The 26,449-nt window shown below is 44.6% G+C and overlaps 1 protein-coding gene across 1 annotated transcript in view; it reads right to left on the bottom strand.

Moving 5' to 3' along the window:
- The window catches only part of DOCK2 (dedicator of cytokinesis 2), a 457,789-nt gene that overhangs the window by 329,028 nt on the left and 102,312 nt on the right, over positions 1-26,449 (bottom strand). The window contains exons 23-25 of the mRNA XM_027520183.1: positions 15,317-15,425; positions 3,409-3,479; positions 1,233-1,339 (exon numbers count right to left, since the gene is read on the bottom strand). Coding sequence (XP_027375984.1) covers positions 1,233-1,339; positions 3,409-3,479; positions 15,317-15,425 — 287 coding nt within the window. The remainder of the gene's footprint in view (positions 1-1,232; positions 1,340-3,408; positions 3,480-15,316; positions 15,426-26,449) is intronic.

The raw sequence follows: 26,449 nt of genomic DNA, 5'->3' as shown, positions 1-26,449 counted from the left end.
GTCACACGTCGTCTAAATGGTCAGCCACCTCCAGGCATGAATAAACATCACAAGATCATCTTTCTTCCCATGCCTTTCTCCTACTCTTAATGGGATGGGATTCAGACAGCAATTTTGGCTGCACCATGTTAACCAGGCATTAGGGGGGAAAATGTTTACAATGAAGTGGTTCCTGAATGTTTCTGTGATTACCCAGCAATTTACATAAATCTTCAAGCCTCACTCTGAATAAATCCCAGACAGGTGATGAGTGGTCCTCTGCTTTCTAGGACTCCTTGTTCCTTGCAGTTTGCTTCTCGTTGTATCACTGACACCAGCGTAACAGAAAGGAACTTGAAATTGGAAAGCCTTGAGCTGAGGGTACAGAAAACAGAACTGACCCTCAAAAGTCATCTTTTTCAATCCAACAAAAAGGAGTGGTGTCAGGAAATCATGAATATTGACATATAAGCCCTGTGTACTCATAGCTGGAGGATGTGGGGCCATCCAGCTCATCAGCCTCAAAAACAGGGAGCCCCAAGGCCGGGGGTGCTGGCTGGGGACTGATGGTTACCAGAGATCAGTTTGGGTGAGTTCTGACTACGACTGCTGCACAAGTCCACTGTCTTTCCCTGCTCTCCAGGAAATACCGTTACCTGAAGAAAGGCAATGTCCAGAGTAGCTGTGTAATGCGCTACTACGAAAGTAATAACACGAGACCAGGGAGACTCTGCAGTATATACGTGTTTGCTTGCTCATACAGCGAGTGCCCCAGTAAGCAAACGCAACAGCAGCCCAGAGCCACTGATGCCTCTGCAAAGGAACTCGAAATTTACCTACTTCCTCTCACGTAGAGCAAAAACCTCACAGCAAAATAGCTCCAGATTGGACTTCCTAATGTTTCAGAGGTTTAGACTCCGTGCTTCCAATGCAGGGGCCAGAGGTTTAATCCCTGGATGGGGAACTAAGATCCCACATGCCACATGGCACAGCCAAATTGAAAACAAAAATTATATGAAAACAACTCCAAATCTAGCCTCTTATTAAACCTTCTCAGGAAAAACAAATAGTACAGCCTATGTTTTCTTTAAATTAGTTTTGATTCTGATATTTAAGTTGTCAGCTACGTTCTACTCCCCCCCTTCATTCAGACTAAGGGAGTTCTTAGAGAAGAAACATTTGGTAACTGGGTAGCATGTGATGGGCAGGTGGGGTTTCAGGCACCCCCACCAGCCAAGATGCTTCACACTCACCTTGCTTTTTAAAGAGATTGCTCTGGACTATCTCATTCATGGACTGGACTTTCTGCTTTTGGAGTTTCACTGGAGGGATGCACGTGTAGAATTCATAGAGGAGTTGGCTGAGGGCAGGAAAAACAGGTGCACGGAGAAGTCATTAAACCAATGCCTGCCACCTCCTGACACAGTCCTTCCCCAGCCTGTCGGCTGTGGAAGCAGAAACAACATCTTGCTCCCTTTGCCACCCCTCCCCCTGCCCCGTGCATGATAAGCCTTCAGTAAACATGCATAGTTGGTCTCGATGTTGAATACTAATACCAACAACACTCAAAAGGATGTGAAAATCGGAAAATAACATCAAGAACCTCAACCTCAGGCACATGTTCTGCACTTGACATCCACTGTGCCATGGAAACATCACAGGTTTATAAGGCAGATCCAGTGCTTATCTCAATTTTACAAGTGGGAAAAGTAAGGTTTAAAAAGATTAACTTTTCCAATGCTACACAGTTAAGGGATCAAGAAACAAGGGTTTAAAATCAGGTTCTAATTTCATTTCCATACCATTTTATTTCTCTAATGTTTTATACTTGGTAATGCTTTAGATATCTTAAAAAGGTCCTAATTAAAAAAAAAAAAAAAAAACTGTGAGAAGTTGTAGATTAGAACAAGTTTGGGATATGAAAAAGAAGACAGCTTTTTCCAAAGAGAGTGAAAATAAAAATGCCACTGAAACAAAATTATAACCCCTGTCAGCTTTCCAAAATAAGCTCATTGTGTTCATTTCTTTCAAATCCTCATTAAGCATCTATTTAATATGTGACAGGCAATGTGCAGGGCAGAGGGGATAGAACAGAAACAGATTTGGTCCCAGTTGGCATGGAACTTACATTCTAATGAAGGTCAATGTACAACACAAAAGCCAGCGAATCAATACAGGGCCAGATATGCAATGAAATGGATAGGGAGCTGTAACGGTACAGGGGTTAAGGGAGGAATTTATTTACAATATTCAGAGGTAGCTTCCCCAAGAGGACAACATTCAGCTTGAAAGCAGAAGAGTGAGAAGCCAGCAGACATCTTCATGTGAACAGTGGAAAAGCTGATGAGAGCTGCATAAAGTCTGGAGAGCATTGAGTAGAGTCACGCCAATGTTACTGTCTTAGCTTCAGTGACTGTACGGTCACTGTCTAAACGTGAACAACAAGGGGAGCTCAGTGAGAAGCATGTAGGGATTCTCCATATACTATCTCTGCAGCTCTTTTCTAAATCTAAAAGTATTCTAATATAAAAGGTTTTTAGGGACTTCCCTGGCAGTCCAGGGGTTAAGACTCTGCCTTCCATGGCAGGGAGTGTGAGTTCGACCCCTGGTTAGGGAGATAAGATCCCACATGCCACACAGCATGGCCAAAAAAAAATTTAAATGGTCTATATGCTATCTTGCAACTTAAGTGAATTTGGGAAAAGGAAGAAGAGGGTATATCTGGCTCAGATGCCCCTAAAAGGCATAAGCATATTGAGATAATGTGCTCCTCTCATGAAAGGAATGGGGTGAAGGAGGAAAAAGTGAAGGGGAGCCCATCTCATTATGCCATTAAGTATGTATCAGTGGTTCTCTATTTGTAATCACAGGGCTTACAGGGCAAAGACTGGAACCCCTAAAACCTTCAAGCCCAGGTGAAATGGAGACATTTCCACTAAACATAAGTTTTTAACCTACATGTTTCATATTCTATATCATTGTGCATGCACGTGTGCTCAGTCCTCTCTGACCCCTGGACTGGAGCCCACCAGGCTCCCCTATCCATGAGATTTCTCAGGCAAGAATACTGGAGTAGGTTGCCATTTCCTCCTCCAGGAGAGCTTCCTGACCCAGGTATCAAATCCACGTCTCCTATGTCTCCTTCATTGCAGGCGGATTCTTTAAGCCACCAAGGATTGATATCAATGATACAATTCTTTATCATTGGTATCAATCAAAAAATATGCTTATTTTATAGCTAGTTTTCCCCAAATCTGACACAAACGAAAATGTAACAATCCCACACTGAAGTCCCCGGAGGAAGTTCCGCCCGCCTGGCCCCTCTTTCCCCATGCTGAGTGCCCATTTGGAATTCCCCACAAGAACCCTCCTCTCTCTGCATCCCTGGCTTGGCCACAGAGCCCAGGAAAGTACAGCATCAGCTCTCACCTGAGTAACTTTGCATCAAAGACGGTTTCCACATCATGGAGGACAGATGGGATATATTTCAAAGCTGCCACCTAGGTAGAAAATAAAATAAACATGAGTTATGCCCACGGCCAATGACTCTGCCAACAATTCTGCCTGGTGGCGAGGATGCTTTGCAACAGGACACAGATCAAGGAAGAAGGAGCCTACGTCCTGGGTACTGCTACAGTGACTTAAACTCTATATGTAGATTGAAACCTTAGATATGTGAGTTTCTTCTGTCTTCAAGGGCCTAGAAATGTATAGTAGAACAATCATAGATTTGGAAGTTATATACACTTACAGTCAAATTCTGGTTCTACTCCTTAGTAGCCATGTGACTTTGGACAAAACACTTAACCTCTCCGATTTCTCATTTTCCTTGTCTATAAACTAGAGGAAATAATGCCTATTTTGCAGGATTGCAAAGATTAAAAATATAAATGAGGCATCCAGCAGAGAGCCAGGCATATTTTGGATGCTGTGTAAAGGGTAACTTCTATCATCATCAGAAGACAGTGTGCTTGAGTTGTACTGTTGGTGGTAAGGATGGTATGGACTGAGTTCTATTTCTAATTTCTCTCCTTGGCCAATTTGAGAACAATTGTGGGCACATTTCCGAATCTACTAGCTGGATTAGGAAAACTGCGCGTTACGGTGGCTGGACTTTTTCCTTCTGTGTGAGGTAACTGATGCATCCAGAGGTGGGAAACACACCCAGGGCCTCGTAAAGCAGCACCATTTGCTAAATAACAGAGTAGACTGTAATTTCTACAAAGAGAGTTGTAAGTCACCTATTTGGAACATAATGTTTAAAAATCTTGTAGGTGTATGCACTTTACATTTTCTTTATTTTCTTTTTTCTGCATATTCTAAGTGTTCTGTAGTCAATAAGTATCATCCTTTAGGGCTTCCCTGGTGACTCAGTGGTAAAGAATCCGCCTGCCAATGTAGGAGACACGTGTTCGATCCCTGGGTCAGAAAGATGCCTTGGAGAAGGAAATGGCAACACACTCCAGTATTCTTGCCTGGGAAATCCCCATGGACAGAGGAGCCTGAGGGCCTACAGTCCATGTGGTCGCAAAGAGTCAGACAGGACTAAGCAACTAATACAACAACAATCACTGTTTTACAATTAAACCAAAATTAAAACAGTGGAAATTATTTTTTTAAATAAACTCTTCCTCCTAGCCATATACAGCTGAGTTTCTTAGTGAACGTGGATAACCATTATGACTGTGCTCCACTGAAAGTTCTCAGAGAAGACACCATGCTGTTAGATAATTTTATTAAACCTTATTTCCTCCTACAAGGGACACACTATTTTCATAGATCAGGAACCTCTAGGGCATCAAGATTTGATAACTAGGTCACAAAGTTAGCAAGTGGGAGAGTCAGACTTTAAACACAGACAGGCTGCTCACAGAGCCACTCCTGTAACCCTCAAGCTACACGCCACCTCACTCAAATAGCAACTCTCTCTCTCCTTGCCTTCATGCTTATTCTCCTTGTTATTTATGAATTTTGCACATCAGACTTATGTTTATTGAAAAAATTCAGACAAGTATTAGGATGAAAATTATCCCTGAAGTCCTGTATCTCCATCTCCGCCCCAATCCCTACTGCTCAGTTCAGAAGGGGTCACAGTCAACATTGCAATGAGTCCTGATTGCTTTCTATGCATGAACGTGTGTGTGTTGTGTGTGTTGCATGCATGTGCCTGTGCACGCGGATGTGTGTGATTACACAGTTCTGTAACTTGCTTTTTGCAGCTAACCATGTACCACCAGGATTTCTGCCATCAATTCATAGAGTGCGCTCTTCATTTCTCACCACTGCATAACAAGACTCATGTGGGTACACCAAGTCCTCCTTACTAATGGACTCCATGCTTTCTTGGAATTCCCTGGTGGCTCAGACAGTAAAGAATCTGCCTGCAATGCAGGAGACCCAGATTCAATACCTGGGTAGGGAAGATCCCCTGGAGAAGGAAATGGCAACCCACTCCAGTATTCTTGTCTGGAGAATTCTCCGGACAGAGGAGCCTGGTGGGCTACAATCCATGGGGTCACAAAAAGTCAGACACGACTGAGTGACTAACACTTTCACTGTCACACTTTCCGTGCTATCTTTAGTTTCTCTTTATCTTAAAATAAGTGGCAAGAAAATATTAAACACATGCATTTGTGTGTCTTTGAGAATCCCAATGGGATGGATGCACTGCTGAAGAGGAGCTAGTGCATCAGATGTATGTTCACACAGGCAAATGTACACACAAATGTATATTCATATATGTTTTAGAAGAATCTGTCATATTGCCTCAGAAAGAAGCAGTAATCAATTTCCTTAAACTTATAACCTTGCGAACACTAGTGTGCAAGTCTGTTTAATTTTGTCAGCCTGATATATAATTTGCAGCTGTTATCTGCAACGCTCTGGCTCTAGTGCAGGTGGCATCCTTTCTATATTTATTGAACTGTACTTACTATCAGCACAGTGGTAAAGAAGCCACCTGTCAATGGAGGAGAAACAAGAGATGCATGTTTGATCCCTGGTCTGGGAAGATTCCCTGGAGAAGGAAATGCCAACCCCCTCCAGTATTATTGCCTGGAAAATTCCATGGACAGAGGAGTCTGGCAGGCTGCAGTCCATGGGGTTGGAAAGAGTTGGACATACAAAATGAGCACATATGCAAATGTTTACTATCTACTTGCCTGTATTCTTTCTCCATTTTTTCTTTTGGGTGATTTCTTTTATTGGTGTGGAATTCTTTATATATCATTAATATTAACCCCTTTGCAGTAACATATTTTGCAAGAATTTTCTTTTACTTCCCCTGTAGTTGACTGTTGCTTTCTTTTAGCTTTGTTTATCGTATCTTTCATTGTACAGAAGGATTTTAATTTGTATGTTGTCAGATGCATCAGACCTTTTCTTTATAGTTATTGGATTTTATGTCTGAAGATTTACTCTTTATTCTTTCAAATCAAGATGACAAGAGATAAAAAGATTCCAGAGCAAATGTTTCTAAAACTAGGCTCTATTGGGACACCTTTGTACTATATAGGATGATGTTAGGTATTCTGTGGGAGGGAAAGGATTTGCAATCAGTTAGGGGAAAGTTTGGTTTAAGCAAAGATAAGGTCGTTTGCTTATAAGACCAGTAAGGTGCGTTTTTTAGTTCTGATACTTTTTTTTTTTTTGCAGAACTTCTCTGAATTTTAATATGCTAAGTTGCACTATGACATTCCTCCAGGCAGTTATCACATACAGTGCCTTCCAGCCTAGTTGGTCAGGCCATCTGTATCAGGAAACATCAAGATACAGCAAAAGCAGATGCCTGCAGGGCTGGGTAAGCAGCAGACAGAAGTGAAATAAGAAGAGCGTAGGCCAGTGGGAAGTGATCAGGTGTGTGGAACCCACACTCTAAAGAATAAGGCATTCTTGCTCACTTGTTTTACCACTTCTAGCCAAATCAAACACCCCTGCAGGCTGCACTTCTCCACGGGCTGCCAGCTTACAATCTCCTCATCTTAAAGAGATGCCACATGCTGAGGCACGTGCCCTGATAAAGGCCGGTCTAAGCATTCAAACAAACTGTTCGTTCCTTTACTCTTAGGCTGAGGAACACAGAACAGAGTTCCTTCCTTTACTCTAGGCCCGCAGGGAGCTGAGGTAGGGGGATCCCCAGTGTTCCGCCCAACACCCGCAAACGCAGAGGGCCGTCTCCTCGCTCCCCAAGCCTCAGCATTTTCACGTGGGGCAAATGATAGAGGGCAGTGACGGCAACTAAAGCACACCTTGCACCTACTGTAATGCCCAGTACACAGCGGCCTCCAAAAGTACGCATGCTGTATCTTCCCCTTCTCAATTCTCTGACATCAGCCAGCCCTCACTACCCAGAGCCTGGACAAAGAATATTGTGGGCTCATCGATTAAGGCCATATTTAAGACCAAAGTGAGGGAACAAAAACAGACATGAAATCCTTGGCAAGTCAGGGAAAACCAGGACTCTGTGTCTGCAGCAAGTTGCTGGCTTTCAAGTGCTGCATGTCATTCCAGGGCTTTGGAGTGATTCTGTAGAGCAGCAGTCACCAGGCATCTGTGTGGACACTCACACTTCAGTGCTTCAGCTGTGACTGAGCAGGAGCTGGACGAGGCTGGCACAAGGGTTACTGCAGAAGAAGCCCATCTTCCCAGCCTCCCAGCCCCGGGCTAGTGACAAAGTGAAACAAACGGAGTGGTTCCCATCCTGAGACTCCACGGGTATTTCCAAGTCAGCTGTAATACTAAACGTCCATCTGACCCAGGTGGCCTCACAGACACGCGGCGGGCCTGCGGTGTGCTTTCCCAAAGGGGCGGGAAGTTTGCCAAGTCTGCTGTCACCGTCCTCAGGGGACCTGCCTTCGCACAGCCCGGACACGCCTGAGGGCAGTGGCAGCACGTGCGTTCCGCAGGTGCCGCCACTGAGCACTCCCAGGAGGCAGAACTCAGCCACAAGTCCCACTGGGGATCTGATTGGTTGCACGTCTCTAAGGCCTGGGAACTAGAAACAGCCCGGCTTTCTAGACCCTTTGGCCTCCTGGGAACCAGGCTGTTCCACTGTTGTTAATATTTTTCCCTCATTAATACTACTATCGCACATAAACCACTGCCGTTGTATTATCACTTTCATCTCACGGTGGAAAAACACGAAAGCGTTAGTCACTCAGTCGTGTCTGCAACCCCATGGAGCGTAGCCCACTGGGCTCCTCTGTCCTTGGAATTCTCCAGGCAAGAATACTAGAGTGGGTAGCCATTCCCTTCTCCAGGGGATCTTCCCGACCCAGAGATCGAACTCAGATCTCCCACACTGCAGGCAGATTCTTTGCTGTTTGATCCACCAGGGAAACCCCATCTCATAGTATATATCCTTATATCATATATAATATTTAAGAAAAACACAACAGAGGTATTCTTATGCATGTATGTGTGCATATATATACATGTATATGAATATATATTTGGATTAATATATATTAATCAAAGTAGCAAGCCATTAGTGGAAACTTTATCCATGCATGATATCACTTCATTTTTACAACTACTCTAGGAATAGATACTGTCATTCCACTAGAGAGGTAAAATAACTTGCCAGAATACATACAGCTAATAAGCCACACCCTGATAGCTCAGCTGGTAAAGCATCTGCCCACAGTGCAGGAGATCCCGGTTAGATTCCTGGGTCAGCAAGATCCACTGGAGAAGGGACAAGCTACCCACTCCAGTATTCTTGGGCTTCCCTGGTGGCTCAGCTGGTAAAGAATCTGCCTGCAATGTGGGAGACATGGGTTCAATCTCTGGGTTGGCAAGAAAGGCTACCCACTCCAGTATTCTGGCCTGGAGAATTCCATGGACTGTATAGTCCATGGAGTTGCAAAGAGTCGGACACAACTGAGCAACTTGCACTTTCAATAAGCCACACAGCAAAGATACGTACCTGATTCTTCCCAACTGGCTTCTAGCCAGTATGCTCCGCTACTGCCTATTCTGCTTTAGGAAAACTTCCACCTTGGCAATTGGGGAAGTTCTAACAGAGGAGACAAAGCCGAACTCAGGGAGGAAGTAGATGAAGAAAAGTCTCCCCATTAAGAGGATAACTTTTAAAAATGTATGTGTTTATTTTGGCTGTGCCGCATCTTCACTGCTGCCAGGGCTTTTCTCTAGTTGCAGCAAGTCGGAGGTGGCCACCCCTGCTCGGGCTTCTCCTTGCGGTGGCTTCTCTTGTTGGGAGCAGAGCACAGGCTCTAGGGTGTGAGGGCTTCGTTAGTTGCGGCTCCCAGGCTCTAGAGCACAGGCTTAATAGTTCCGGCACATGGGCTTAGTTGCTCTGAGACATGGGGGATCTTCTCCGATTAGGGATCAAACCTGTGTCTCCTGCATTGGCAGGTGGATTCTTTACCACCAAGCCATCAGGGAAGCCCTAAGAGGACGGCTTTTGAAAGAAGATACCATTTTTTCTGAAAAGCCTCAAGTGTCCTTCTCACCACATACATGAGGGTTGCAAGAAAGGCCACCAGGAAAACATTTTCCAGATCAGTAATTAGTTTGTAATGCGGCTCCAAGTGAATTTCCCAGATGAATCATCAGTTCCAAGTCCCTCTGCCAGAAGCCAGGTACAGCACTCAAGAAGAGAGCCAGACCCCAGTCAAGCAGTAGTGATTTTACTGTCCCAAGAGGAGTCGTAGGAAAACACTTGTGATGATTGCTATCCAGAAGGACTTCACCAGAGCTGATAATCCTGGGCTGTGAGCACACAGCAAATGTTTAGGAATAACAGCAAAAATCAGAACCACACGGCTGCACTCCCTCAAACTCAAAGCGGATTTCTCTTCTGTTTCCAGACTCCTCATCTATCATTCTCTGTCCTGCCCACCCCCTCTGTCTTTCTCTTCTGTTTCCAGACTCCTCATCTATCATTCTCTGTCCTGCCCACCCCCTCTGTCTTTCTCTTCCTGACTCTCTTGGTCTGTTTCTCTTTGTCTCCCTCTCCTTCACAGAGTAAGACTGCACAGTATCGGTGCCAGCAGACAGACTTCTAGTGCAAAAGAAGGTATCTTGCAGTGATGCAAAGTTATACTAGAACACTAGACGCCTTCCTCATTCAAGAGCTCTGACAATATTCCCATCCCACCAATTCACAATCCTTTTATTTTAGTCAAATGATGGACAGTCAAGGTCCCTGGAAACTGGACAGACATAGCCACAGGGATTCACCATAGCTGACCAGAAGAAGCAGTCTTCCTAGAGATGCTGAGCTGTCCCTGAGGAAAATACATCTACTCTCCCCAGACATTCACCCCTGTCTTTCAGATGGACTTCACCAGAGCTGGTAATCCTGGGAATTATCATCAAGGCAAGGGATGAGGGACCAACAGGTTCTGGGAGACACACATCTCCATGCTTTCAGTAACCCAGAATTGTGCTGGCCCCTGAAGCCTAGCAGGAGGCAAGAGAGCTCAGTGTTTAAAATGACTGGTGGAAGAGGCCAAGTTCAGATCCAAGTGGGTCTCTTTCATCTGCCTGTCCTTGGGGAAATTAACTCTCTATGCTCGTTTCATCAGGAGATTGAAGGGAATAAAGTCACCTACTTTATAAGGTTGATGTGATGACTGAATGAAAAATGTGAGCGATCAGTATGATTCCAGCAGCCCCTTTGGAACAAAATTTCACCTATCCTCCATACATCCCACATTCCCAAACATCACCTCTAAGTATTCAGTAGACAGTGGAAAGGGACAGCATTCCAATCATTAACAAGCAGAGGGGAAACTCCAGCTCTTGCTATTACACTTGAGTCTCACTTCTCCTCCCACCACGGGCTCAGCATGCAGCCTTCAGTCCACGTCCCAAAAATGAACCACATTCTTCCCTTGCTTCAGACTCTTGGATATTTTACAACAGTTAACGATGAAAAGGGAGGAAAGAAAGAGGCCTCCTTAATAGCTCGAATTTGTGACTACAGACCAGACATCTGCCCATCTGTACTGCTGGTTATGGAGCTTATTGCTTGACCACCTAGCATTTTGCCAAAAGGTTCAATTCTTTAATGAAACCTTACTTTGCTCAGTGATTAGGAACTCAAGCTCTGGACTATACAACCTAGATTCAAGTAACCTGCTACTTCTTAACTGTGATTAAGTTACTCAATCTCCCTAAGCCTCCATTTCCTCATCTGTAAAGTAGAGATAAGAAGAGTAGTTGCCTAATAAGGTGTTTGTTATTAAAAAAAAAAAAATCAAATGGGCTAACAGTATATGTAAAGCTTTTAGCTCAATGTGTCACACATAATAAATGCTAAAACATAAAATACTGGAAGCGAGTATTCATTCTTGTGCCAGCTGAAAGGTATTGAAGTGACAGTTACTGTTTCAGGTTCTGGAGACAAAAAAGGCAGAGGTCTCTGCTTCCTGGATGCTCTAGTGGCTATATTAGCATGTGTGACAATCAGAGCAGCCAAGGGAGCAGGCTCTGTAATTATGGGTTGCTTATATCTTTCCACTCGTACCATCAAATTGGAGAGCGATGAAGAATCACAATCTAAAGGACAGTGGGTCAAACGGATCTGCACAACGTCACCAAACGGCCGTGACTCACATTTGGGCTGCATCCTGCTCACCAGTGTCAGATGCTGACCGTCTCACCCCGCCGTCAGCTTTATCAGCAGCGTTCACAGGGCTGGCACACACGGCGACTTCTGAGCACACCACCCATTCCAGGAAGCTTGCCCATACCCATTCTTTGTGGATTAGAGAATATTAACTTTGGCGTTAGAAGACCTGGGTGGGTTGAAATCCTAGCTCTACCACCATGGATAGGTACACTTTAGGATGAATTATTTAACTTTATGAGCCTCCATGGACAATGAAGACAGAGACTCCTTGCAGACCTCTGGCAGGACTGAAAACGCTGCATGTGAAAGCTTGGTTCATGCCTGATACTCAATCAGTGACAGATGTTTTTAACGCTCTTTCTACCCTCTTTGGATGCCTGGCTTTAAATTCTCCATAGTTTCATGTGAGATACTGCCATGCCATCTCTGAACAATAAGGAAAACCAGAGAAAGCAATTCACAAAAGCCAGATGAGCCTCAGACATGAGAAATAACTAGCTTGGGTCCAAGAATTCACATGGGCAAAGCTGAGACTAACCCAGATGGACTTAACTCTGAACTCAGGCAGGCATGAATTAGGGCTTCCACCTAAGCCACTACCCAGCTGGAAGTGTAAGGTTTGAATGGGAGTGTCAATCATTGGCGTTCTCCATGCTCTCACCCAAAACTTATGGCAGACATTACTAATAGATCACAGCACTCTTTCCTACTCTACCCCATGCAGGTTCGGAATCAAGACTCCAGTCATGCTGTCCTATTTCACTGGCAAAACTTTGCCTTCCTCTTTTTATTTTTTATAGAGTCAGTTCTTGTAAGCTTATCCTCCTTGAAATTTATATCTGTTTCTTGATCTAACAGAATAACTGGATGTCCTAGTTGAAGTCAAGTCCTGCTTGACTTCATGTGACAAGGTTAGAAACACAAATATTCCCTTCCAGATTCCACTCTGTTGAAAATGACCTCATGAGTTTGAGTGAACTCTGGGAGTTGGTGATGGACAGCGGGGCGGGGCACGCTGTGATTCATGGGGTCGCAGAGAGTTGGACGTGACTGACGACTGAACTGAACTGAAAGGAGGAAGAGATATACATGACTAAAAATTATTTAAATTGAACTATGTAACAGGCTTTACCCACCATGCTTTACATGCATTACTTTAATCCTCTCAATAATCCTCTAAATTAGACAGACATCAGGCTTTCCATTTTATAAAAGGGTAATTGAAGCCCAGGAACTGAGATCACTTGCCCAGTGCTACGTGCCCAAGTGTGGACGCCCATTTCCCACTCAGATCTCCCTGGCTTGACATCCAAAGCTCCTTCTCCAGTAGTGAACATCAAAGTCTGCAGAAGACCCCTTGTGCGAGGTTTGCTGACATCATATGACCTTGACCCCTCTCTCCGCATACCCTAAAAGAGCATTTGGTTTTTTCAGATGGTATTGCTCTTCATACTTGAATATGACTGTATATTCTTCTTTGACAACTTTTCAACAACCATAGGAAAAGACAGAAAACATCATTGATTTCATCCTAGAAGCTAACTTTGGCCCTTAGAGTAAATTTTTACAAAGGCAAAGTCCCTTTTCATGGCTCTTGGGGTGGAAGTCTATGAGGAGAAACCAGCATAACCTGGCCTAGGTCCCAGGGGACACAGGCCACTTTCTAACACAGCTACCCAGACAATCAAAACCTGGGCAGAAAGACTCATGTCAAAGCCATAATAATCCTATTAGCTCTCTGCATTTGTATAGTATTTTATAATTGGCTCTTTTGCAAACAATGTTTATCTGATCTTCACCCAGACACTAAAGTTTTATAGATGAGGAAACAGAGACCTTGAGAGGTTAAATCCAGCATTAAATCAGACAGCTTGATCAAAAGGAAACATTTTGTTGACCCAGGTCCTCTCAGAATCAGACATTCTCACTGGCTCATCTTTTAGCTTCCCTTTTCTCCTTTCTTTCCCTGCCTTTGCATTCCCTTTATTCCTTCCCCCCAAACGCAGGTAGTTCATCACAGGGAAATCGGTGCTGAAATTGGAAAGGACGGCTGTGGGATGACTTATTCCCATTTTTCTCAAGGTCACATAGTCTCTCTCTGGGCACCTTTACCTCTCTGGGGCATGGACTCCTTTCTCCTCCCCGCCAACCAGCTCCTCTGTTTGTCCCTCACATTTCAGCTTCCCTGGAGCCTATTTCAGACTTGATGCAATGCAATAGCCTCTACAGACCCCATGGACAGTAGTCTGCCAGGCTCCTCTATCCATGGGATTTCCCAGGTAATAATACTGGAGAGGGTTGCCATTTCCTACTCCAAGGGATCTTCTCAACCCAGGGACAGAACCTGCATCTCTTATGTCTCCTGAATTGGCAGACAGGTTCTTTATCGTTAACACCACCTGGGAAGCCCCATAACCCCAGTAGGTACTAAATGTGTAGTGTAAATAACAATATAATGTAGCAGTTCAGAACATGGTCCTTAGAGCCAGGCAGGAAGAGATCTGAATCCCAGCTACACCCCTTAGCAGATAGGAGCCCTTCAATTTCCATATCTATGAAACAGAGATCTTAACACCTATTCTGAGGATTATTCATTCCACAGATATTTATCAAGTATCAACTATATACTAGGACTTTCTATATGCTAAGGATATAATGATGAACAAGACAAAGCTCCTCTCTACACACACACACACACTCTCTCACTCACACACAGAAGTTCCCAACATTCATTAAATCAAAGGAAGCCATCACATTAGCAGAGTGATTCCCAAACTTCACTTTATATGAAAATCAAATGGGGAGATTTTCAAACTCCCTTTTCCCTGGTCACACTCCATACCAATTCCACTAGGAGGTATGCTGGTGGTAATTAGTCATCAGAGTGAATTCAAGATCCTCATGTGATTTCACTGCAAAGTTTGGAACCCATCACGTTAGCAACAGACACGCCCAGAAAGGCTTATGCTTTTGCATCCTCACCTGCATTCTAGCTGAACACCAGTACCTCATTCATTCTAACCTGAGGCCGGGCAACGCCAGGCATAGCTAGCTAGCGCGCATTTAAGTTAGCAAGTAAAAAGATATCTTATCAAAAGAAGGGGAAGTCGTGTGCATTGACTCATTGGTTTAGATCAATTGTGCTCGAGTTTTCTTCTTCACAACTCATGCGGCACTTGTGAATTAGTGCCGTGATAGTTATGAAGGTCAACCTCAACAGCCTCTTCACTCAGTCTCTTGGCTGCCAAACTCTTTCTCAAACAAAGGTTTCTCAAAGATTTACAGAGCTTGTAGATATGTATCATGAACCACTAAATCAGAGGTCCCGTTCTCTCCAAAGTATCTTGTTTATCAAGGAGACTCTCAACCCCAAAGGGGATCTGAGTTTACAGTGTTGAGATTAAAAAGTGGACAGTTTCAGAGACTGGCACCTTAACTATTCTCACCACTAAAAATGGATCAGGTTTGACCTATTTCCTTCCAGGGAGCAAAAGCTTCAGAGTTATTTAAGAAGAAGCACTGCTACTTTCATGGGAAACAAACAAACAAGCCTTCTGCTGTCCCGAGGAGCCCCTGGTGTTCATCCTTATACCTTATACCACGAGGCCAGCCCCGGCCTTCAATTGACACAGGGCTGTGCCCATTCAAGCAAAAGTAGGCATTATCTCACCGTGCTGTTTTCTATCAGATGACCAAGGGAAAAGGCAGATTTTTTTTTCTTTTGTAGTGTAAACCAACCTGCAAAAGGATGGTTGTTTTATATTGACTTTTCATCAAGTTGTTGATGGATTCAAAGAGCCGTCTCATGGATTCTTCAAACTCCATCTGTTCCTTGCCTTCGTAAAGCCTGAAAGAAGACACATCTGAATCATTTCTCAAACCAAAAAGCAATACCTTTGAAAGAGTGTGCCAGCTACAAACTTGATTGGAAACTGAAAAGGGGTGGAGACCTGGTCTTAAGGGGCGGGGGCTGGTTCAGCAGTGGCTGCTGCATGATCCTCTCAGGGGAAACCCAGGGCCACAAACACAACAGGCACCATTCAACTGACTCGACCTAATAAATCATCCCCGCCTGCCTTTTATTTAAACCCTGAAGAATCTCAAAGGAATGAAACTTGTCCAAGCTGAAGGGACATTAATAATTTCATCCTTCTTGAAGAATCAGAGGGAGACTTGTCATCAGGTTTTCAAAGTATTTTGGAAGCATCAAGGAGAAATATTTTCAAACATTCTGCCCTGCCCCTTAGCCACTGCCCACTTGTGAGATGAACACGGTCATACCTGCTGTATGTCAGGGGATGTCATTCTCCCTGCCCTCTCATTTCAGGAGTGTACTGAGGACCTAATTTAAAACTTTTGTTCCTCTGATTATAAAGTCCCTACATTGATATTGTTTTTAAAAAATGCATTACTTATGAACTGAGATTCCTCATCAATCCTACTGTAAAACTGGTAATTATTAAGGATGGATCCTGCAATGCAGGAGACGGGGGTTCCATCCCTGGATCACGGCAACCCACTGCAGCATTGTTGCCTGGAGAATTCCATGGACAGAGGAGCCTGGCGGACTACAGTCCATGAGCTGGCAAAGACTCAGACATGACTTAAGCGACTGAGCATGAGCGCAAAGGCTGGATATCCTTGCAGAGATTCTCAAAGTCTGTCTAATGTATACAGGAGACTTTTTATAGAAACCATCCCCTGGTGTAAGATCAGTCTTTAGGCCCCCAAGTCTCAGCACCCTTGTGGCCCAACCTTGGTATGCTGTTCAGCCCAAGGTCTCTCCAAACAAGCCTTTATTACCACCTGGTGAAAAATCTGCACCCAATCTGTGGCATCCTGGGCAAGACACAGAGCAGAGTGCTCCTGTCTCCCACTCAGATAAAGAGGCCTCCTGTCACAGCCCTCCATGGCCCAGCCCCTGGGCTGCCCGCTGCCCGGGAGGTGCCTTGCTCAGATGGAGCACTGACGCACTGCAGGGTCTGCCCCTCCCGCAGTCACAGGCTGGGCAGCACCGCCACCTCCGCTCTGTCTCTGCTCCACCTCGCCCAGCCTCTCACTTGCTTTTCTTTAAGCTCTTGCTCTCCTTCCTTTGTCGTCTCAAAGTGGGTGTCTATGTTTCTCTTCTTCTGGGTATCATTCACTAACTCTCTGTCAGTCTGAATGTTTATCTGCTTTTCTCTCTCTCTCTCTCTCTTTGACTTCATCTCTCTTCTTAGTCACTCTCTCTGTCTCTTCTCTTCTTTTTTCCCAAGTAGCCCCTTCCTAAAGCCTCCTGAAGTAAGAAGCTTAAGGGGAAGCCACAATGCTTCAATCCAGTACAGGGATCCAGAAACTGCTGCTAACTTTCTAGGTATCTAGTTCAAGGTCATAGCGACAAGGCTGAGAGAAACCTGGAGTTCTGAGGCCCCCCTCCTCCGCGCTCCCTCGCTCCTCCCCTGCCTCTTCCTCCTCTCCCCTTTCCCCCTGTACTGCACCTCTCAGGCCTGAACCAGACAGGTTCTGCCATGGAGGATGTGTTTTGGAGTCAGTCAGCCTGGGTTCCAATCTCTAATCTGCCCAGGACTAACTGAAGCCCTTATTAGTAACAGCAAACACAACGGAGCACCACTCTGCCTCCAGGCACTGCCTGTGTTATGAAATCACACACCCCCGCCCCACACTACGGTAAGGGACCCATCCTTATCCCCACTTTACAGATCAGTGACTCAGCAGCATGCCCAAGGACTCCATGCCAGAAGTGCAGGGGCCAGAATCCAGACCTGGCCATAGGCTCCTGGGCCTGGCCGCTCCATCACTTTGTCCACCACTGGACTGGATGCCTCACCACCAGCCTTAACTCGGGTAAGCCTCAGTTTCTCACCTACAAATACAGGCTGTGCCAGCACTGTGTCCAAGGACCGTGAGGAGCCCAGCTCATACACACGTGACCTGCTGGGCACTTGCTGAGTCCTGGTTAAGTGTTAGCTGTTGTTAATTGTTGGAATAGGAGTATTGTACAAATAAAGACATAAACTCTCAATGGATTGCACACTGCCCAAATCCCATCAAAGTGGAAAAGATGAGACAGGGTCTGGCAGGAAGGAAGTACTTGCGTGCTAAGTCACTTCAGTCATTTCAAACTCTTTGTGACCGTATGGGCCATTGCTCACCAGGCTCCTCTGTTCATGGGATTCTCCAGGCAAGAATACTGGAGTGGGTTGCCATGCCTTCCTGCAGGGTATCTTCCCAACCCAGGGATAGAGCCTGGGTCTTTTATATCTCCTGCACTAACAGATGGGTTCTTTACCACTAGCACCATCTGAGAAGCGTGGCAGGAAGGAAGGGAGGATCCTAATTCACAGTGGTGGTACTTTCCTTGTGAGACAGTACTGTGAGATTTTCTTTGTGCCTAGAGCTAAGCTCAGAGAAGGCGATGGCACCCCACTCTAGTACTCTTGCCTGGAAAATCCCATGGATGGAGGAGCCTGGTAGGCTGCAGTCCATGGGGTCGCGAAGAGTCAGACACGACTGAGCGACTTCACTTTGACTTTTCACTTTCATGCATTGGAGAAGAAAATGGCAACCCACTCCAGTGTTCTTGCCTGGAGAATCCCAGGGACAGGGGAGCCTGGTGGGCTGCCATCTATGGGGTCGCACAGAGTCAGACACGACTGAAGCAACTTAGCAGCAGCAGCAGCAGCAAAGCTAACCTAATGGATGGCCCCTCCCTCAAGGCTTTTGCTTTGAAACCCCTTACTCTTTCCTCTAACCACAGCTGCCTGAAAACATTTAGTAAGTGACATTGTAATTTCTGTTACTGGTCTATAGTGTCTTCCTCCCACATTTAACACCCAGATGTGGCTGTCCATGGTGAACACATCATTATTTACATCATTATCTACTATATATGGCCTTTCTCTGTAAGGCACGCATATTTGTATGCTTCTGGGTGCACCTGTGTGGGGGCATCCCACCGTTTGTACTGCCCACAAGAATGGCCTCCAGCAGCTTCCTGCTGCTGGTTGACCCTGCCCACCCCAACACCCCCTCCCACAATAGACTAGTCCATGACAGAATTCATGATTTTTAACAGAAAATCACAGAAATGGGCTGTGTTGGGAGTCATCCTAGGCAGTGCTCAAGGGGGAAAGTTCATGAACTCTCGCTGAAGAGGTATTTGAGGGTACCCTGATTTCCGGCATCCCTGTGTCTAGTTATTTAACACATTTTGGATTTTATGAGCTGCACAACTATTCTTCCAATAACTCCCTTTTTCACTTAGATTAGCCCTGACTGGGTTCACTGAAACTCCTCTCTGGTCAGAACTCTGCAGGGTGAGAGAGGCATCTGCCTGCAGCTCCCTGGAGTTCTAAACCGAGAGCTGCTGGCGAGGCCAGCGAGCACCGGGCCCACGCTTCCTCCTGTGCAGATGATGAGACTGGGGGCCTGGGTGGGGTGGAGACTCAGCTTTGCCACTGTCTCGTAAATGTTACTGACTAAGGTGGGAAGGCAAACAGACTTTTAGGTTGTAAGACCAAGTCAAGGCCTTCTACTCAGATTTCAGCTTTGTGGGAAACTGAGTTCAGTTTCTACCAGCAGAACAGATGTGATCTGCTCTAGGTCACAGGCTGCACCAGCGGCAGGGCTAGACCCAGAACTCAGCGTTCTTCTCTTTCCACGCTCCGAGACTAACACACAGCAGAGATGACACAGATCTCACAAGGCCAAGACTGCGGCACCTGCCTCCATGGGAATCTGGGCTGTTATTCACCTTACAGGTTAAGCACCTTAATACCATATTCCATTGAGGGGAAATACAATCTACAGGTGCCAAAGTTTTACAAAGGATAAGAAACAATCCTGTGAAGGAATGGCTTGCATTTTTTTAAATTTATTTTTTACGTGGAGGATCATTGCTTTACAATAGGGTTGGCTTCTGCCATACAACAATGTGAATCAGCCACAGATACACGTACGTTCCTTCCCTCGAACCTCTCCCCCACCCCGCACCATCCCACCCCTCCAGGCTGTCACAGAGCACCAGCTGAGCTCCCTGCCTCGTACAGAGACTTCCCACTGGCGATCTACTTTACATATGGTAGTGTATATGTTTCAGTGCTATTCTCTCAATTCATCCAACCCTTTCCTTCCTCCACGGTGTCCGAAGTCTGTTCTCTGTGTCTGTGTCTCTTTTCCTGCCCTGCAAAGAGGTGCATCAGTACCATTTTTCTAGATTCCATATATACGCATTAATATATAAAATTCGTTTTTCTCTTTCTGACTTACTTCACTCTATATAACAGACTCTAGGTTCATCTACCACACTAGAACTGACTCAAATGTATTCCTTTTTATGGGTGAGCGATATTCCGTTGTATATATGTACCACCCTTCTTTACCCATTCATCTGCCTGTGAACATCCAGGCTGCTTCCACGTCCTGGCTATTGTAAACAGTGCTGCATCGAACATTTGGGTGGGATGAAAACCTAAACAGACATTTCTCCAAAGAAGTCATGCAGAGCAGATGTCTAACAAACACATGAAAAGATACTCAACATCACTCATTATTAGAGAAATGTAAATCAAAACTGCAATGAGGTACCACCTCACACCAGTCAGAAAGGCCATCATCAAAAAATCTACAAACCATAAATGTTGGAGAGGGTGTGGAGAAAATGGAACCCTCTTGCACTGTTGGTGGGAATCTAAATCGATACAGCCACCATGGAGAACAGTACGGAGCTTCCTTTAAAAGCTAGGAATAAAACTACCACATGACCCAGCAATCCCACTTCTGGGCACACACCCTGAGAAAACCACAAACGGCTTGTGTCTCACAGTGGCTACACCATTAAGCCAAATCGTCGCAGTCTTATCAGTCCTGTCTGTGTATGTGTGTGTGTGAATTTTTAAGCCTGGGCTTTTATTTGGTGGGGATGGGAAGAACAGTTGAAGAAAATGACTACAGTTGGGAAGAAGAAAGGAAGTAAAAAACTATTTAGTAAAGAACTTTGCTGTCTAGCTAGACTCCTGCATAGACTGGCTGTGTAACCTCAGACAAATTATATCTCTGAAACTTAACCATTCTTGTTGATAAAACAGAGACATGATGCCCACTGAAAGGGTTATTTTGAGGTGAAAAAAAAAATGAGATAATGTCTCTCAAGTGCTTAGTATTGTAGCTGGCACTTAATAAATGTTAAGTAAATATCAGTAATTCCTGTTGTTGATTTCTGAGCACATTGGCAAGCTCTCTGATCTGAGTACATATAAACAGAGTATTTCTTAGAGTAAGGAAAAATGCATAAAGGTTTTAGATTATATGGAAGAAATTAAACTGACGGGGATACAGGAGCAGGGCACACTCAGGACAGTGGGTCCTCTACTGAGAAACCTGAAGAGAAAAGAAAAATAATGCCTCATCTGTCTGCAAGGTTTGAATGTAGCCTTGAAGTCAAGGGCACAGGAGATGTAGTTTCAAGGTCCTTCTTTAGCACTTTTTCTCTGTATATATCCTTCCTTCAGGAGGGAAACATTTTTTTCTGGCTTCAGAACACCTAGAAACCAGCTGATTCTGCCAGGGAACAAATTATTGAAGGGCCTGAAGGCCCTGACCACAAGAAAAACTGGAACAACCTGCGAGGCGCTGTTCTGGGGCATGTGAGTCCAACCACAGCAGGCACTCGGCTCCCAGGGCTTAGATAAATATAGCGCTGCTTGACTGGCATGCGATTCATTAAGGAGACACTGTGCACAGCTGAGCGCTCACTCAATGCAAATAGGGCCCCATATGGTGCGAACAATGCTCTGCACCACCTCCTCCACGCAGGTACCTAAAGCCTCAGCCGAAAGTAGGGATGCCAACCTCAGGCCAGCAACCCAGGGAAGCAGAGCTGAACCAAGGAGCCCTCAGTCTGCAGAAAGCCAGGAGGAAGATTCAACCTGGAATCCAGGGTGGAGGGTTTCCTGTGCCCTGGCCCCTTTTCATTGCTGTACCTATGCCTCAGCCACTTCCCGCTCATCTGAGCCACATTCCCTGGCTTCCTGCCCACCTCTGGGAAGCAACAGAGACACTTCAGTGAGACTGCATGCTTTCCAACCCCTGCTCTGCCACTGACCAAGTGGGCGATCTCTGCTAAACGTCTTCATTTCTAGAAAGTTCAGTGTTCTCATTAGTAAAATGGGACTAGCCCCACACAGTTGCCCTACCTTAAAATAAAACATGTAAAGCAATTAACAGAGTGCCTAGTACACAGTTAATACTAGCTATGGTTACGGACTACCACCGTTTTCTTCTGGAACCACTCCTTTTTGCTATCTAAAGCCGTAGGAGGAAGAAACCAGAAACTTCCTAAAAGCAACTGCTGGTTTTTGAGCCCCTACTATGTGCCAGGCACTGCGATGGAGATAAACAGAGTAAGACTCAGTCTCTATCCCTAAGAGGTCATGAGGCCAACCAATAGGTAAATAATGAATTGCTGTATAGTGAGAAAAACTGAACAATAAAAGTTTACTATCTCTTGAGTGATTCCTAAAGCTCAGGCACTGTGCTCATTTTTTCGCATGGATTAGCTAATTTGACAGAGGTTATTATTATCTACATCTTACATAGGAGAAAGAAAAAAATTAAAGAGGCATGGACAGGGAAATGGAAGCCGAAGAGAGAGAATGGGCTCCAGAGGACACTGACCCCCGTGAGCCACCTGCCAGAAGCCTTCTCAGTCCTCAGCACCCTGCCCCTTAAACCTTAGCACACTCAATGTGGCTATGTAGAAATGTCATGTACCTAAACGGCATCTTAAGGATGGTATTAACAGTCAACTTCTGCTACACTACCTTTATTATTATTACTTTTACCACTAAGACAACTAATGCTGACAACAGCTACCATTTATTAAGCATTCACTATGCACCAGACACTCTTACTAACTCAGCTTGTAAATGGCAGAGTCAGAATTTGAGCCCAAGAGTGTCTGGATCCAAATTTCACTCTTTTAACCACTAAGCACTGGGCTTCCCAGGTGGCGCTAGTGGTAAAGAATCTGGCTGCCAATGCAGGAGACACAGTAGATGCAGGTTGGGAAGATCCCTTGGAGAAGGAAATGGCAATCCACTCCAGTATTCTTGCCCTGGAAAATCCTATGTACAGAGGAATCTGGTGGGCTACAGTCCACTGGGTCACAAAGAGTTGGACACAACTGAGCACACACACCACACAACCTCTAGGTAATACTGCCTCCAGGAACAGAGCCAAGTAATAGCAGCTTTCCGGGAACCGGAATAAGTCACAGTAGACAGGACAGCATCATTCACCCCTAGGATGAGTTCTGCGCTGTCTAGGGAAGTTAGATGGCTGGCTCTAACCTTCTTCTGTTCAAGCTCTAAATCCAAGCTTACCTAACTGATGTTCCTACCCCTGAGCCAGTAATTCAATCTATTGCAGGAGGTGTAAATTAGTGACTCTACAAAAACAACCATTAAGCCATTCATAGTTTCCGAAGAGTAATTACTCTGAAAAATTCACAGCCCTCTAGGATCAGAACCTACCTACCTCTCTGTCTCTCTTTGTCTCTCTCTCTCCACTCCCCCACAATCTGGGATAAAGAAAAACTGTAGCCAAACCAGTGTCTGAGTCTATCTGAAAATCCTCCTTGCATTTATTGATTGTACTTATAGAAAGAAACCCTTCAGTGCACTCAGCAGTCACACCTAAGCCAAAGCAATAGAGCTGAAAAGGGATCACGAAGAGATGCTCCTCTCTCTTATCCTGCTCTTCCCCACATGGTCATCACCACCATCACCACCCCCTCTCTTACCACCAAGGTCTATGGATCTGAACTGAATCACAAACTGCAGATTAAGACATGGAATTTTTGTGCGATGAGTCTGGAGTGAGTTGTCCAGCTCAACACTGACCAGGGAAAAAATTTTGTTCTAAGCGTACCGAAAGTTGAAATGTAAGGAGTTATTCTCAGAAGAGAAAGAAAAAAGCTGTGTTAGAAAGGAACTCTGTAAGGAAGGGCTAGGATAATTAGAAAGGAACTCTATAAGGAAAGGCTAGGATAACTCTAAAGGAAGGGCTAGGAGAAGGGCTAGGGTTTAACACAAAGTAGCCAGTGTGAACTCTCAGGCAGCTCTGGTGGCCAGGGTATTTCATGCAGACTTGATTGAGCTGAATATAACCAGCTGTCCGTAGGCAAGGCTCAGACTGGTTCCTGGTGCTAATCCTTTTGTCACGGACAAAATTTTCTCTACTACAGCTGTTACTTCTCCAGAAGCTGACATTTGAGAAGGGACTGCCCCTTAAGGCAAACTGCAAAGAAGTTTCACTAAACAGGCTTCTTTCTGTAAATCACCCCAGGGGAAGAATGATTTGTAGATAAGAGGGAATAAAAGACAAACTCAACATGTGGGGATCTTGTTTTGAAAAATGTCTAGAGTGGATGCACACCAATTAATGCAATCACTGAAGAAAAACTACCTCAGGTAGAAGCATAAACAGCCTAAATTAAAAAAAAAATAGAAGTCAACAATATGGAAGAAATGAAAGACAAACAATCCATCTAAAACATTCACTTTACTTTTAAAATATGGAAACCCTGTGTAATAAATTAATAGTAAGTAGGTAATAAAATGCAGGCAAAAGCCTTGAAAAGAACTCTAAGCTACGAATCGAGTGTGATGTGTGCCCTGTGTCATCCTTCATTCTGCTGAGAGGAGCTGCAGCCTTTACGTAATTTGGCAGGAAGAACATAGCTGCATCAGTCTGCACTTAGGTAAATTTCTCCATTAGCATGGAAAATGGTGTTCAGGGTCTTTTCCCTCAATATAATTAGAAATTGAGTGTTCCCAAAACAATGTTCCTAAGGATAGAAATAAACACATACACACACACACACAATTTTCCATGGTTTCAAGACATATAGAGAAAAACATAGATTACATCATTTACTTGAAAGAGAAGCTAATACTCAGCAAAGTTCTTCCAGCTTTTTCTCTCAGGCCAAGTTGATCTAAAAAGTTTTGGTACTAAAAAGAAATTAGGTCTTGACTGCTTCTCTTACCATATCTTTCTTTAGTTTCTTAATGACCCAGGAAGTGTTTTTGATACCTTTTTTCAAAATTTGATTAAAATGTAGTTGAGTTACAATATTATGTTAGATGTACAACATAATGATTCAGTATTTTTTTCAGATTATACTCCATTAGAGATTATTACAAGAAATTGGGTATAATTCCCTGTGCTATACAGTAGTATAACCTTTCAGCTTATCTGTTTTATATGTAATAGTCGTATCTGTTAATGGCATATCCCTAACTTGTCCTCCCCCACCCACCTCTCCCTTAGGTAACCATAAGTTTGTTTTCTATGTCTATGAATCTGTCTTGCAGATATATTCACTTGTATTATTTTTTACACTCTACATATAAGTGATAACATATAGCATTTTTCTTTCTCTGAATTATTTTACTAAGCTTACTATTCTCTAGGTCATAACAGAAAAAAAATAAGTTGCATAATGATTATACACATGTGCACACACACACATGCTTAGTAAAGTCTATACATTAAGCTGATCATTTCATTACCTCTTAGAAAAGGAATTCTGTATATCAACAATCCCTTTATACATTTTTATATTATATTCTGGTTTTATAAGTGCTTACTCCTTGGAAGAAAAGTTATGACCAACCTAGATAGCATATTCAAAAGCAGAGACATTACTTTGCCAACAAAGGTCCATCTAGTCAAGGCTATGGTTTTTCCTGTGGTCATGTATGGATGTGAGAGTTGGACTGTGAAGAAAACTAAGCACTGAAGAATTGATGCTTTTGAACTGTGGTGTTGAAGAATACTCTTGAGAGTCCCTTGGACTGCAAGGAGATCCAACCAGTCCATTCTAAAGGAGATCAGTCCTGGGTGTTCATTGGAAGGACTGATGCTAAAGCTGAAACTCCAGTACTTTGGCCACCTCACGTGAAGAGTTAACTCATTGGAAAAGACTCTGATGCTGGGAAGGATTGGGGGCAGGAGGAGAGAAGGGGAGGACAGAGGATGAGATGGCTGGATGGCATCACTGACTCGATGGACATGAGTCTGAGTGAACTCCGGGAGTTGGTGATGGACAGGGAGGCCTGGCATGCTGCGATTCATGGGATCACAAAGAGTCGGACACGACTGAGCGACTGAACTGAACTGAACTGAAGTATCATTTTTAATTTAAGAAGAGCTATCTACTCTTTGCTGTCGGGGAGGGCGAGTGAATATTTCTTGGCTTCCAGTTCCTTTCTATTGTTGCTGCTGCTGCTGTTGCTACGTCACTTCAGTCGTGTCCGACTCTGTGTGACCCCGTAGACGGCAGCCCACCAGGCTCCCCCGTCCCTGGGATTCTCCAGGCAAGAACACCGGAGTGGGTTGCCATCTCCTTCTCCAATGCATGGAAGTGAAAAGTGAAAGTGAAGTTGCTCAGTTGTGTCCGACTCAAGAGAACCCATGGACTTCAGCGCACCAGGCTCCTCCGTCCCTGGATTTTCCAGGCAAGAGTACTGGAGTGGGGTGCCATCGCCTTTTCCCCAGAGTCTTTCCTGAAGTCTCGCCTTCTCATCATGGGAACTGGTGCTGGAGCGGGAGATGCAGCTCAAGGCCACACACCTAGAGGCAGATGTCCCTTCACGGTCATGAGATCAAGATGCTGATTTCCAATCTACTGCCTGGTTTACAGCCTGGACTGAAGCCAGAGGGACACTGGCCTGAGAAATGTCAGGTCAGAATTACTCTAAATGGTGATCATGCCCAAACCATCTGAACTTTGCCCTTTCGGTCTGTGGCTTCCCGAGAAGTATGATTAACCCTAGATTAACCCTTGATTAACAAGATTAAGCCCTG

The sequence above is a fragment of the Bos indicus x Bos taurus genome, chromosome 20 (assembly GCF_003369695.1).
Source record: "Bos indicus x Bos taurus breed Angus x Brahman F1 hybrid chromosome 20, Bos_hybrid_MaternalHap_v2.0, whole genome shotgun sequence".
Lineage (NCBI taxonomy): Eukaryota > Metazoa > Chordata > Mammalia > Artiodactyla > Bovidae > Bos > Bos indicus x Bos taurus.
This window is presented reverse-complemented; position numbering and strand designations above follow the sequence as displayed.